Below are 12,340 nucleotides of genomic sequence, written 5' to 3'. Positions count from 1 at the left end.
TACAAAGCCTATAGGAAGGGATGTCTTTCAGGCTCATGTTAGGAGTTTAGGGCTACGTAGAATATGATAATATGTTGTTTTTAGTTACCATTTATTGTATATTTTTTGGGATATTTTGCTTTAAATACATATGATGTTATTCAGTTAATAATATGTATGTTTACACACACATATACCATTTGATGAGTTCTGTGGTATGAAAGGTATGTCGGCAGGCTTAGGTCGGCTCACTCACACGAGCGATCGCCTCTAGCACTTGAGTAGTGGGTAGAGATGAGACATTGTGTCATTCAATGCTTATGTAGCATATATAGATGGTTGACACAAACAGATGTCGCCTTAGTTGGAACTAAGATGAGGACTATAATATATTTATCTTGATTAGACCGTACATGGATAGCCCATGATCCATGTAGCCTGTGGTTAGCCAGATGCGAGAACTTATTTGACGCCTAAGGTGGCAAGCAAATAAAGGACTCGAGTTAGGCGCTTAAGTAGCGACTAGACTAAGATTTGTACGGTGTATTGAGTTAAGACATACGCTCTTACTTAAGAGAACTCCACCATAGCATGTATTTCATACTACATGTGCTTGCTCGACCAAAAGTGGAGGTGAGAGAATAAATCCCTGCTTCTTCACCGTGTGAGTCCTATGGACCTTTCATTAAGATCATTTTTTATGCCCCTGTTACTTTTGACTATGTCATGAAGCTGAGGTTTTGATGTCTGCTGCTTTGGCATGTTACCTATGGCCATGTTGGATTCGGTCTAAAGGGACATTGCTGGGAAAGCGATTGGACCAAAGTTGAAGGACATGAGTGCAAAGGGAAGACTATTTTTAACACATCCTTATATTTGTACTCACTGTCGACAGGTTATAGCGCTTATGGTAGTGAAATAATCGTGAGTACATCTAGATTGTTATGATGGATCAAGCATAAGTCTGAGTATTAAACTCAAGAGGGGTTAGAGATGCTTGGTTTGATGTGTTAATATATGTCTAGGGCATAACGAGACACTTTAGGGATGTTGCTATGCTGGTCTTGGTATGAGATTTAGTATAGTGCTCCCAAATTTATTTTTTCAAATGTGCTCGGCGGTCGCACAACCTATTTGCTAGTATGAACACACTGAGAAACACATTGAGAGATGGATAATAGGGCCATGCCCACAGTGGATGAGTGGGAGATGTTAGAAACTGAAGAGAATATGGATGGACACCCAAAGTGGGCATGTCCTTTTGTATACTTCAGATTGTAACACCTAGGAGTTATGGAGTAATGGTTTAGACCATTACTCTACCCCACTAAGCCCACTATTCCACTCAGCATTAATGGAATGATGTGTATATAAACACCAAGAGTGGTACCCATTGTACAGGAAACGAATTCCACATTTTCTCATAGTGTTTTTAGAGTGTTGTGAGGTTCTTAGGTTGTGGGTTATGTTTGCATCACTCTAGTAGTGTGCAACACCGTTGGAGAAACGTTTTTGGCTCGTGGGTTGCACAAACTGGAATTCAAAACGTGTTTGAATAGCTGGTCTACGTGGAGGCTGGCTCTAGACAACGTAGAACAATCTCAAGGCTCCTGTGTGATCGTCGGTTTAGTCCTAGAGAGGTATGTCGAAAAAACCAATTATTTGTATTCCGCTGCGTGTCTATGTTTCTTACAGAAAGAAAGGAACTTAATTTTTTTTTTTTTTTTTACATTAAATTGCTTCAAGGGAGAGAGGGGGAGAGCTTCTATTTATGTTATCTTTTAGCAACTGACTTGCATTCATAAAAAATAAGGATGCATGGTATGTCCCTAATAATAAGGATACGTAGTATTTTCCTGATTTTAGGGGATCAGGAGATGTGTATTCGTAGAGATAAAGATAGTGTATTCTAATTTTTAGGAAAAAAAAAGTATCAAACGTGTGTGAGATATATCTAAATAGAATATGTGATCATTTTTAGAAAAAAAAGAAAGAATTTTTTAGAAAAAGAAATAATATCTTTAATTTTATTTTTATTTTTTAAATGGAACTTGAGGCTAAATCAAAAGTTATAATTTTAAAAATTGTTAAATTAAAAAGACCTTAAATTTAGGATTTGAATATTATCTTTGAAACTGTCTGTATTTTAAAATTTAAAAAAAAAATGGAAAAAAAATGAAAAGGCGAAAACACCATTTTAGTCATTACATTTTTGGGTCATAGTCAATTTGGTCCCTACATTTTAGTAACAGTCAATCAATTTGGTCCCTGTAATTTTCATATTGCAGTCAATTTATTTTCAACTTGTAAATTAAAAATAATAGGAACCAAATTGACTATTATCAAAATATAAGAACAAAATTGACCATGACCCCAAAATAGAAAGACCAAAATAGTGTTTTCACGAAAGGAAAACTAACAGGATGCGGTAATTTTTTAAAGTGTGCTATTTACATGTAAAAAGGCTTTATAAGATTTTGTTATGTTTAATTTGAAAAGACTCCATTTTAACTAAAAAAGAAGAGGTAATATTAATAATCATTGGGGTTTTGGCTGGAAGGATTGGTTTGTTGCTTGCATGCACAAGCTTTATCTTCAATCTAAATGGGTAAAAATAAAATAAAAAGTAAAATGAGTAATCATTGGAGTTTTGGCTAGAATTGCTTCCATATAAAACAACTTCAAAATACTCTAAAAAGTAGAGCCAAATTAATGTTAAAAATAAATAAATAAATAAATAAATAAGAAAAGAGCAATGGCAAAAGATAAAAGGGCATCCCACATGCGTAATTCTTAACTACTTTTGGAGTATAAATAATGATGTTTTTTTTTTTTTTAATATTTATGGTGGGATTCATTCATTAAATTTATAATTGGGTCTATCATGAATGTGAAAGAATAAAGTATCATTTTTTCATACTCTAAGAGTAACTAAGAATTTTTTCATCCCACATTAGATATTATCTCTTAATTACCATTAAAAAAAAAAGAAAAAAAAAGTGATAAACACAATTACTTCATATATTTATGTATATCCAACCGAAATTTATTGGGTACCCTATCCAACAACCGTAAAATTTATTGGGTTACCCATTTTCGCTTGATTGTGTTTATTTATTATTTTTAATATTTTCTTTTCCTTTAAGGTCTTACTCTCTTATTGTTGATAGTGATTTCTTTATTATTATTATTACTTTTTTGGAAAAAAAAAAAAAGATACTTTCTGTAATTATTATTATTATTTTTTGTGTGGAAAAGAGGAACATTTTGTTGATAGTCAAATTGATAAATTCTTTTTTGGAGGATCAAAATGGTAAGCGATATCAAAAAATATATATGAATTACACCAGTGTAAAAAATATATTGTCATGTAAAAAAAATTATTTTCCATATATATATTCTTTAATGAAAAGTATGATTATATAACACCAAATTCGATCCTATATACAATCTAATCTATGCAACCTTTCATCAATCTTGTGTAGAATCCCAATTTTATCAACTTTGGCGGCGAGTGTTATCAAGATTTTTTATCTAACATGATGATGAAATTGCTACTAATAGGGGTGAAGTTGTTTGATCTCAATTTGTTGATTTCATGACAATTTAATATATAGTCTTCTTCATTTCTTTCTTCTCTAACATTAAGCTAAACTAACAATAAATTAGGATTAATGTTGTTGTAGAAAAACACTTTCGGGGGACTCCAAAGCTACACATCTTTCTTCATTACATGTTGTTGCAATCCTCATGTAGTGTATGTATAAATATATAAGGGAACATAATCACCTCCATTTCAAGTGAAATGGAGACAGTCAATTTCATAGTTTAAATTTTATTTCTTGGATTTAAATTTTACGGACTAAAACGACATTTAAAATTTTAAATAAAGTGACATTGTATACGCTTTTAGTTTTTTTTGTAAGCATAGCTCACATTATCTATCTGACCTCTAGCCAAGCAACCCACCCAGGCTATAGTTGAATAATTGCAATTTAGAAAGATGTATTTAAATCCACCATCTTTCAATATTCCACACGGTTGTTTCTAGAGTAAGCTGCTTTACAAAATAGTCAGAAATTCATAGGAATGATGGTTCTCAAGTAAGTTGGATAAAAAATTGGAAAATTGCTCCAGTTTATGTACCTCTAGTGTTCTCGGATGCATCTTTTTGCCACTTGAGCTGCCTATTTTCTCAAGTGGTTCATGATTTGTTGTGCACGGTTCACCAAAAGTTCATCAAGCACGTGGATGCCTTTAATTATAACCTCTCTTTTGTATCATTAATGGTTTTTATTTATTTTAATTGTAACCTCTCTCTTTTGTATATATAAACGAGTACCTATAGACATGAATTATAGTTATATAATGTCCATGTTAAGGGAAAAAATTATGACCCAAGCAGTAGTTTCCTTGTCTGGTATCTGAGTAAGGATGGTTGAATTTCAATGTCACATATCATTCAATGGCCAAGAACAAATAGAGGGAGGGGGGAAAACCCTCTCATATATACTTCATAGTTCAGGGGAGGCATGGCCTATGAGTTCATTTATGCTGAGAGGAGTTATAATCAGGTGGGTTTGTGAGGTGATTTCAAATCAACGGATTTGATTCTTCTCCTCAAACTCAAATCCATGCCATCCAAACAGACAGATCATAAGAGCTTTTACTGACTCCAGAAACTAAATACAGAGTTAGCCGACAAGCCACAACAAACAAGTTACCTCCACACCGAATCTTATATAAATGTCATTTCCCATTTTCAATAAATTTTCTTCTTTTCCCCCTTCCATTAAACACAGAAAAGAGAAAGAAGCAAAAATAACTACAAAAGGCAAAAACAAGAATCAAGCAAACATAGCAACTACATACAGGTACAACTCATATATCATAAACCCAGTCTCAACAAAAATCCCAAAAATTCTGAGCATCAAAGCATGTACCCTGGACATTAATAAGTAGAAGCTAAGCGCATGGACAAAATGGATAATGAGGTAAACTATCAGTAGCTTGAGCTGTAGACATCACGGGCGGCCTCGAAAAGCTTCTCACTGAAGTGTGCCTCACGCCGGGAGCATTCAAATTCTGCTTGCTTAAAAGATTTCCACAGCTCCACTAAGTCTGCAACAGTGTCTTCGGGAAGGAAATCAGACTGGACTCCTTGTTCATTGATACGAGCTTCAAATCCTTTAAATATGATTTTTGACTTGTGAGTGGAAGGGTCATCACCATTATCAGCACCTTGTGATTGAGGTTGATGGGTCTTAGTTGTTTTCTTCTTCTTCTTCAGAGTTTTGGCAGGCTGTTTGGTAGCATTAGCATCGGCTACAGCAACAGGAATACGGTTCTTGCTCTCGTTCTTCTTAAGTTCAACTTCTTCCTCTGAATCTGGTGCATAATCAGAAACACGTTTTTTCGTCAATGGGGGAGTTGAGAATTTTTCGCTGGCCATAGAGTTTGATGGAGAGAAAGAAACAAGTGTTTGAGAAGATTCTTAGAGAGAACTGCTGAAGCTGTTTGAGAAGAGATGAGAGGTCATTAATAAATAGAATAAATAAATTTAAAGAAATCTACTGCCTTAGCCCTTAGCCAGTGATAAGAGTAACAATTCTAATGATTAAACACAGCTAGCTCTCTTCTCCCAAAAAAAAAAAAATTACACGAAGCTCAACGTACACTTCCTTTTTACAAATCAGAACTTTCTATGCATGCATGGCCTAAGCTAGTTATATAGGAGTAATGCTTGGTTAGCACTTCAAAAGCTATGACTTGGAGAAACATCTTGTCTATCATTTAGATTAGATGTCATCGATTTCCCTAGTAGCTTAAACATATCTTAACTTGGCGTATGAGATAAATAAATTAACAGTGAAAACACCAGAGAGTTAGTAGTTTTTGTCTAACCTCTAAGACTGAAAAGACATTGTGTTTATGCTGATCATGGCGTGGTGACTTTTCTAAGCAAGGAGGTTTTGCTTCAGCTTTTGGTTTAAAGGAGGATTCAGAGGAATTAGGTGACTCTTCATCTTCGTGATAGCTTCTATCATTTCAACTGTCATGGTCAGGATCTTTTTTTTTTTTTTTTTTGAGAAACTCATGGTCAGGATCTTGATCATAATGACGATGATGGGTATCATCGCTGGACAAGAAAAATAAAATAAACAGAACAATATATATAGTCAATGGCCCAAGACCTGCTGTTCCTTTCTCAATAATATAACCTAACTATCACGTAACTTAGTGTAGTGAAATTATCGTATCTATCTATTTTTACTATTCTATGACAAAATACTCTTGATTGACATAACACGATTTTCCCCTCACTTCAACTTTTTTATTGTAACAATATTGAGTGTGTTTGGATTGAACTTATTATTGTTGAAACTGAAAACTGAAAACTGAAAACTCAGCCCTTAGCCAATGATAAGAGTAACAATTCTAATTATTAAACACAGCTAGCTCTCTTCTCCCAAAAAAAAAAAAAAAAATTACACGAAGCTCAACGTACACTTCCTTTTTACAAATCAGAACTTTCTATGCATGCATGGCCTAAGCTAGTTATATAGGAGTAATGCTTGGTTAGCACTTCAAAAGCTATGACTTGGAGAAACATCTTGTCTATCATTTAGATTAGATATCATCGATTTCCCTAGTAGCTTAAACATATCTTAACTTGGCATATGAGATAAATAAATTAACAGTGAAAACACCAGAGAGTTAGTAGTTTTTGTCTAACCTCTAAGACTGAAAAGACATTGTGTTTATGCTGATCATGGCGTGGTGACTTTTCTAAGCAAGGAGGTTTTGCTTCAGCTTTTGGTTTAAAGGAGGATTCAGAGGAATTAGGTGACTCTTCATCTTCGTGATAGCTTCTATCATTTCAACTGTCATGGTCAGGATCTTTTTTTTTTTTTTTTTTGAGAAACTCATGGTCAGGATCTTGATCATAATGACGATGATGGGTATCATCGCTGGACAAGAAAAATAAAATAAACAGAACAATATATATAGTCAATGGCCCAAGACCTGCTGTTCCTTTCTCAATAATATAACCTAACATCACGTAACTTAGTGTAGTGAAATTATCGTATCTATCTATCGTAACCTAGCTATATGCCTATATATGGATCTCTCTCCTCCCCAAACAACCAAAACTAAAATAGTGTTGTGGTGTTGCAAATCCAAAGCTAACATTTGGAAGCAACTAATTAAGAACACAAAATAGAAGAGGAAAAAAGAAAAAAAATGGGTAGTTGTCATTTGTTGCACTTGCCATTAGGAGAGTGCATCACAACATTCAATCTAGAGGATGCCGTGTGCAACCATGGCTTTTTCATGATGGCTCCAAACTCATGGATTCCATCTACTAAAACTCTTCAACGACCATTACGACTTGCAAACTCCACCTCTGTCATGGTTTCTATCTCACACCCTCCAAACAATAGCTCTATTCTTATTCAAGTTCATGATATCCAAAACGTTTCTCTTGAAGACGAGAAAGCTATACTTGTATATACTACTTACTCTCTCTCTCTCTCTCTCTCTCTCTCTTATATATTGTTGAATGGTGTTAGAGATACATACAATAAATTTTACTATATAATCTTTACAAATTAAATAATAAAAATAATTTTATATTATTTTTTATATTATTGAAATTATACCAATCACTTTCATTACAACACCCCCCAATTTATGAGTTTTTCTTTTTTTTAAAAAAATTGTAATAGTTTTAACATTTTTCATGTATTGTTTGGTTGTGCATATTGTGATTATATATGAATATGTTAATGGATTTTAGCATAAATTCGGCAGAAACAAGTGGGTCGGATGCTAAGGATATCAGAAGGAGATGAAAGGAACGTGAGGAAGTTTCAAAACATGCATCCAGAAGCAAAGAAGAAAGGTTTCGGTCGACTTTTTCGTTCTCCCACACTCTTTGAAGATGCTGTTAAGTCCATCCTTCTTTGCAACTGCAAGTAAGTTACGTTGTCAATTGCTCTTCATTTATATATGTTCTTCTTTTCTTTTCTTTTTCTTTTTTTTGATTTGTTCTCCTTCTTTTGTAGGTCCAGTTTTTTTTTTTTTTTTTTATTTTTTTTTTTTTTTTTTTTTTATATATTTTTTTTCATGGATTTTGAACTATTATATTCTAAAGAGCTAATTCGGTTTTAATGTTTTAAAACATAGAAAGACAACGTTCTTAATTAAAATGAAATTGGCCACACAAAAACAATTTATGGATAAATTGCTTATTTTAGTGCAAATTAAAATATATACTAGCATGGATAGAAAACGTTCTTAAAGTGACTCGTTGTATGACTATGAATACAAGCATTATTTTAGTGCAAAAATAAATATTCACATAATAATGCCAACACAATGACATCTTTCATTTAATTGTGCTTACTTGTTGGAAGTTTTTAAGTTGTTTTATAAACCTTTTGTGGTGTCATAATATTCGCATTTTTAGTGGTATTTAAGATCAAGCTTGGGGATTATGTAAAGTATCCGTAAAACTGATTTTTATTTTTTATGTTTTAGAATCATCCCTAAGACTGATTATAATGGCCATATATATTTTTTCTGATTATAATGGTCATATTATGATTTAGAATGTTTGTGCAAATAGAATGAAATGAGGCCTCTATATTAATTACAAAACCACGTTAGTTCAAGATATTTAAAGAAGACTAGTCCATTGAATTATTAATCATATTTTAATATAGATATTAGATCATTTGTTATTTAATTAGTCTTTTTTGATCCAGACAAAGTATCGAGCATTTGTCGTTAAAATTAGGAGAGAATTTTCTTAATAATTGAGGGAAATTATATTTTACCTCCCTAATTTATACATCATTTTACACTTATTCCCTAAACTATGGGGATGGACATTTACCATCCTAAACTATATCCTCTTTTACACTTACCTTTTAAACTATGATAATTCACAATTTACCCTCTTAATTATACCCCATTTTATACTTACCCTTATAAACTATAAAAATACACACTTACTTCCCTAAACAAATACTCATAGGTGGGGGTGCAAAATGTTACAAAGTTAATATTTTATGAGGATAAGTGTAAAAGGTTGTATATTTTAGTGGGTAAGTGTAAAAGAAGATATAATTTAGGAGTTAAAGTGTAATTTCTCCTAGTAATTGGATTAAAGATATCATTTGTTGTAATGATTTGCTGGTAAGAGATACTACACACAACATTTTCATAAAAATTTCACAATAAATTCTAAGTGGCATGCTATTACTAGTTCTAATTTAGACCCATCATAAAAATTACTTTTTTGTCCACTAATAGAAGTTTGTCACCTAAGATTTGTTGTAAAATTGTTACGAATATATTGTTGATGTAGCATTTTTCTTTGCCATAAGCCAATAAGGATAAATTGATATGCACAAAAAGTAAAAATAAAAATAAAAGAACAGAAAAGAAGAGGTGGTGCAACTATTAAGGATATGCTCGTATGAGAAAAAGTATGTCAAACTACAATTACTATTTCGTATATCTTTTGTAATGACTGAAATTGGATTGGTCCCAAAACTGGATTGGGCTCAAACCCTAGCAGCCCAAACAATAAATTTATAAAGCGTGGATAGAAAAACTAGATCTATCCCACAAGAAATACGATTAGATTTAACGGTTCAAGACGGTTAGACACAAGTAAGATTAGAAAAGCTATCCTCGGAATAGATTTAGTAGTTTGTATCATATGATGTTGTTGAATAAAATTGTACTAGAGTTCCAGTCTTTTTCCTTGATTTTTTCTTTGCTTCTTCAGTACATCTTTCCATGTTATATACTACAATCTTAGTGTCATCCTTACCACACACGTGTAGGTTAGATTCAGGGGACTCCTTCCTGTCTCATCCAGCACCTCCAAGAACCATCAACCAGTAACTGTAAGCTTGATTGATCACTGTTCAAGCATCACTTCCATATTAATGCAGTTAGAGAGTTGGTTGAGAGGCATTTAATGCGGAGGTATCAGCTTTTGAAGATATTTGTTTACCTTTCTTTTCTTACCCCTGGTCCAATGTCTCACCCTTAGTTGTGATGTAACTCCGAAGTAAGTCCGTGATGATATGACACTCAGATCTACCTCGGACACATGTTGCTGAGAAGGCTTTTGTCCTCGGACGCTTATTGGACCTATCTCATATTGTCTCTACTCCTCTCTTCATTCTGTTCTCCTCATAATCTTATTTGGACCTCCTCGGATAGGGCCATAGGCCCAATTAATACTGCTTTAACAATACTTCCTAATTAACTGGCCCCACATCTTTTCTTTTAAATATTACTTTAAATAAAAATTACAAGTAATACACTAATACTATAGACCCAATTATTATTATTATTATTATTATTTTTTTTTTTTACAATTGCTTAAATAGAATGTTTTAAGAGGAACATTATTTTTACGTGGCTTACACAACTTATATTATGCACTAATTAAAACAAACCATGTTAACAATTGTGAAGAAAGTTATGAAAATTGTTGTGGGTAAGATTTTAATACACGTGTGTGTCTGTTTATGTATTATACAACATGATATTCAAATAGGTGGACGAGGACATTGGATATGGCTAGAGCTCTATGTGAACTTCAAGCAGAGTTAGCTGATGGCTGGAACAGTGAAAATATAGTCAAACATCCCAAAAAGAAAGGGTTAAAGAGAAAGAAATTTGCTCAAAAACAAAGTAAGGTCAACAAATGTGTGGATGAGAACAGTGAAAATTCACAACTTCTAGAAGGCAATAATATTAAAGTTAAGGCATTAGGGAATTTTCCAAGCTCAAAAGAACTAGCTACCCTTACGAAGGGTTACTTGGAAAAACGTTGCAAACTTGGGTATAGAGCATGTCACATTTTTGAACTTGCTGAACGTGCAGAGGAAGGAAAGCTTAAGCTTAAGCTCAAGAAAACATCCAGCTATGAGGAAATATTTGACAAATTGAGTAAAATCAAAGGCTTTGGTCCTTATGCATGTGCCACACTAATGATGTGCATTGGATTTTATCAAATGGTCCCTATGGATACTGAAACAAAGCGACATTTACAACAGGTTTCGAGAGTTTCAATATTGGTAGCTTCATGTAAATATGCCATAAAATCATAATGCTTTGCTTAATTGTATGGTCTTTTTAATAACTACTATATATTCTGTGTCAGGTTCACAAGACAAAGAAAGAGAATGCCAAAGAAGATGTCAAACGTATTTATGATAAGTATGCGCCATTTCAAGCGTTGTCATTTTGGTATATATTTATGTTCTCATGTGTTTATTTTCAATATCAATCAATAAAGTTAGAGTTACAACAATAATTTCACACCAACACTTCATTTGTCTACCACCTCACACCTGATCCCACCATAATTTTTTTTTTTTTTTTAATGACCCTTGTGTGAGGTGGTAAGTAAATTGGGAGGTGTGAAAGTTTTTGTTAATTTTTATTGTGATCCAAACTTTTTAATTATGCTTTTTGCTCCTTTTGTATGATTGTATATATTATTATTGATTTTCTGATTTCATTATTTTTAGTCTTGAGTTTTGAATTTCAGCTAAGTCATTCTTCGTGTATTTGTTTTCAGGCTTGAGTTATTGGAGTACTATGAAATAAAGTTTGGAAAGCTAAGCATGTTGCCAAACTCTAGTTATCATATTGTTACTGGCAGCTAGACTTAGGTAGGGCTATTGGTTTGTTTTGGAAATTTGACCAAGTTTAACTAAGCCAACAATTACTTTTCTTTTGTAGTTGTGGGTTCGTTTAAATAAGATGAATCGGTTTGTTTTGGAATTGACCAAGTTTAGATTAAGATAATCCACAAAGAGCATAAACGTTGGGGTGCTTACTATTTCATTGTTTAGTTGATCTTATTTTAAATTTTTTGAGCAAGAAAAAATGTATTGTTGAACCTATGAGCTCTCATATCACTATAGAAGATGAAGAAAATGCAAAATGAAGATGCATTTTTTTTTTGAATGATTCTATAGATTATTATTAGTTTCTCTTTGTGGTTGTTTAGAGAGATTAACAAATATCATGATGTCAACGTGAGATTGTTTGAGAGTTTTTCCCCCTTAAAATCCTTGTTTTATGTGTTTTGTTAATGGATTGATGCTATGACATAATCTGGTCCTTTTATTATAAAAGAAAGGTCATCAGATTGAAAAAAAAAAACGCTGTGAACACTAAAAGATGTTAATTCTAATAGGACAAGCGTTATAACCATGATAAGAAAATTAATTTAATTATAAAATAATTTTAGTCTAGATTTCCTATCTAGGTCCTAATGAGCACAAATGAATACTCCAAAAACTTAAGAGGGGAAAAAGAC

The 12,340-nt window shown here is 32.8% G+C and overlaps 1 protein-coding gene across 1 annotated transcript; it reads left to right on the top strand.

Moving 5' to 3' along the window:
• Positions 1–7,850: 7,850 nt before the first annotated feature.
• LOC115973215 lies at positions 7,851–11,980 on the top strand. The gene is made up of 4 exons (XM_031093462.1): positions 7,851–7,958; positions 10,565–11,066; positions 11,174–11,259; positions 11,594–11,980. The coding sequence occupies exons 1-4, from the start codon at positions 7,861–7,863 to the stop codon at positions 11,679–11,681; spliced, it is 774 nt and encodes a 257-aa protein (XP_030949322.1). The 5' UTR covers positions 7,851–7,860; the 3' UTR covers positions 11,682–11,980.
• The last annotated feature ends 360 nt before the right edge of the window (positions 11,981–12,340 follow it).

The sequence above is a fragment of the Quercus lobata genome, unplaced genomic scaffold (genome assembly GCF_001633185.2).
Source record: "Quercus lobata isolate SW786 unplaced genomic scaffold, ValleyOak3.0 Primary Assembly Scq3eQI_1868, whole genome shotgun sequence".
Lineage (NCBI taxonomy): Eukaryota > Viridiplantae > Streptophyta > Magnoliopsida > Fagales > Fagaceae > Quercus > Quercus lobata.
This window is presented reverse-complemented; position numbering and strand designations above follow the sequence as displayed.

Excerpts from the sequence above, each read along its gene's own strand:
- LOC115973215 (XM_031093462.1), top strand. The coding sequence starts at position 7,861 with ATGCATCCAGAAGCAAAGAAGAAAGGTTTCGGTCGACTTTTTCGTTCT. Across the intron at positions 7,959-10,564 it reads ATCCTTCTTTGCAACTGCAA|GTGGACGAGGACATTGGATA; the intron begins GTAAGTTACGTT and ends ATATTCAAATAG. Across the intron at positions 11,260-11,593 it reads TTTCAAGCGTTGTCATTTTG|GCTTGAGTTATTGGAGTACT; the intron begins GTATATATTTAT and ends ATTTGTTTTCAG.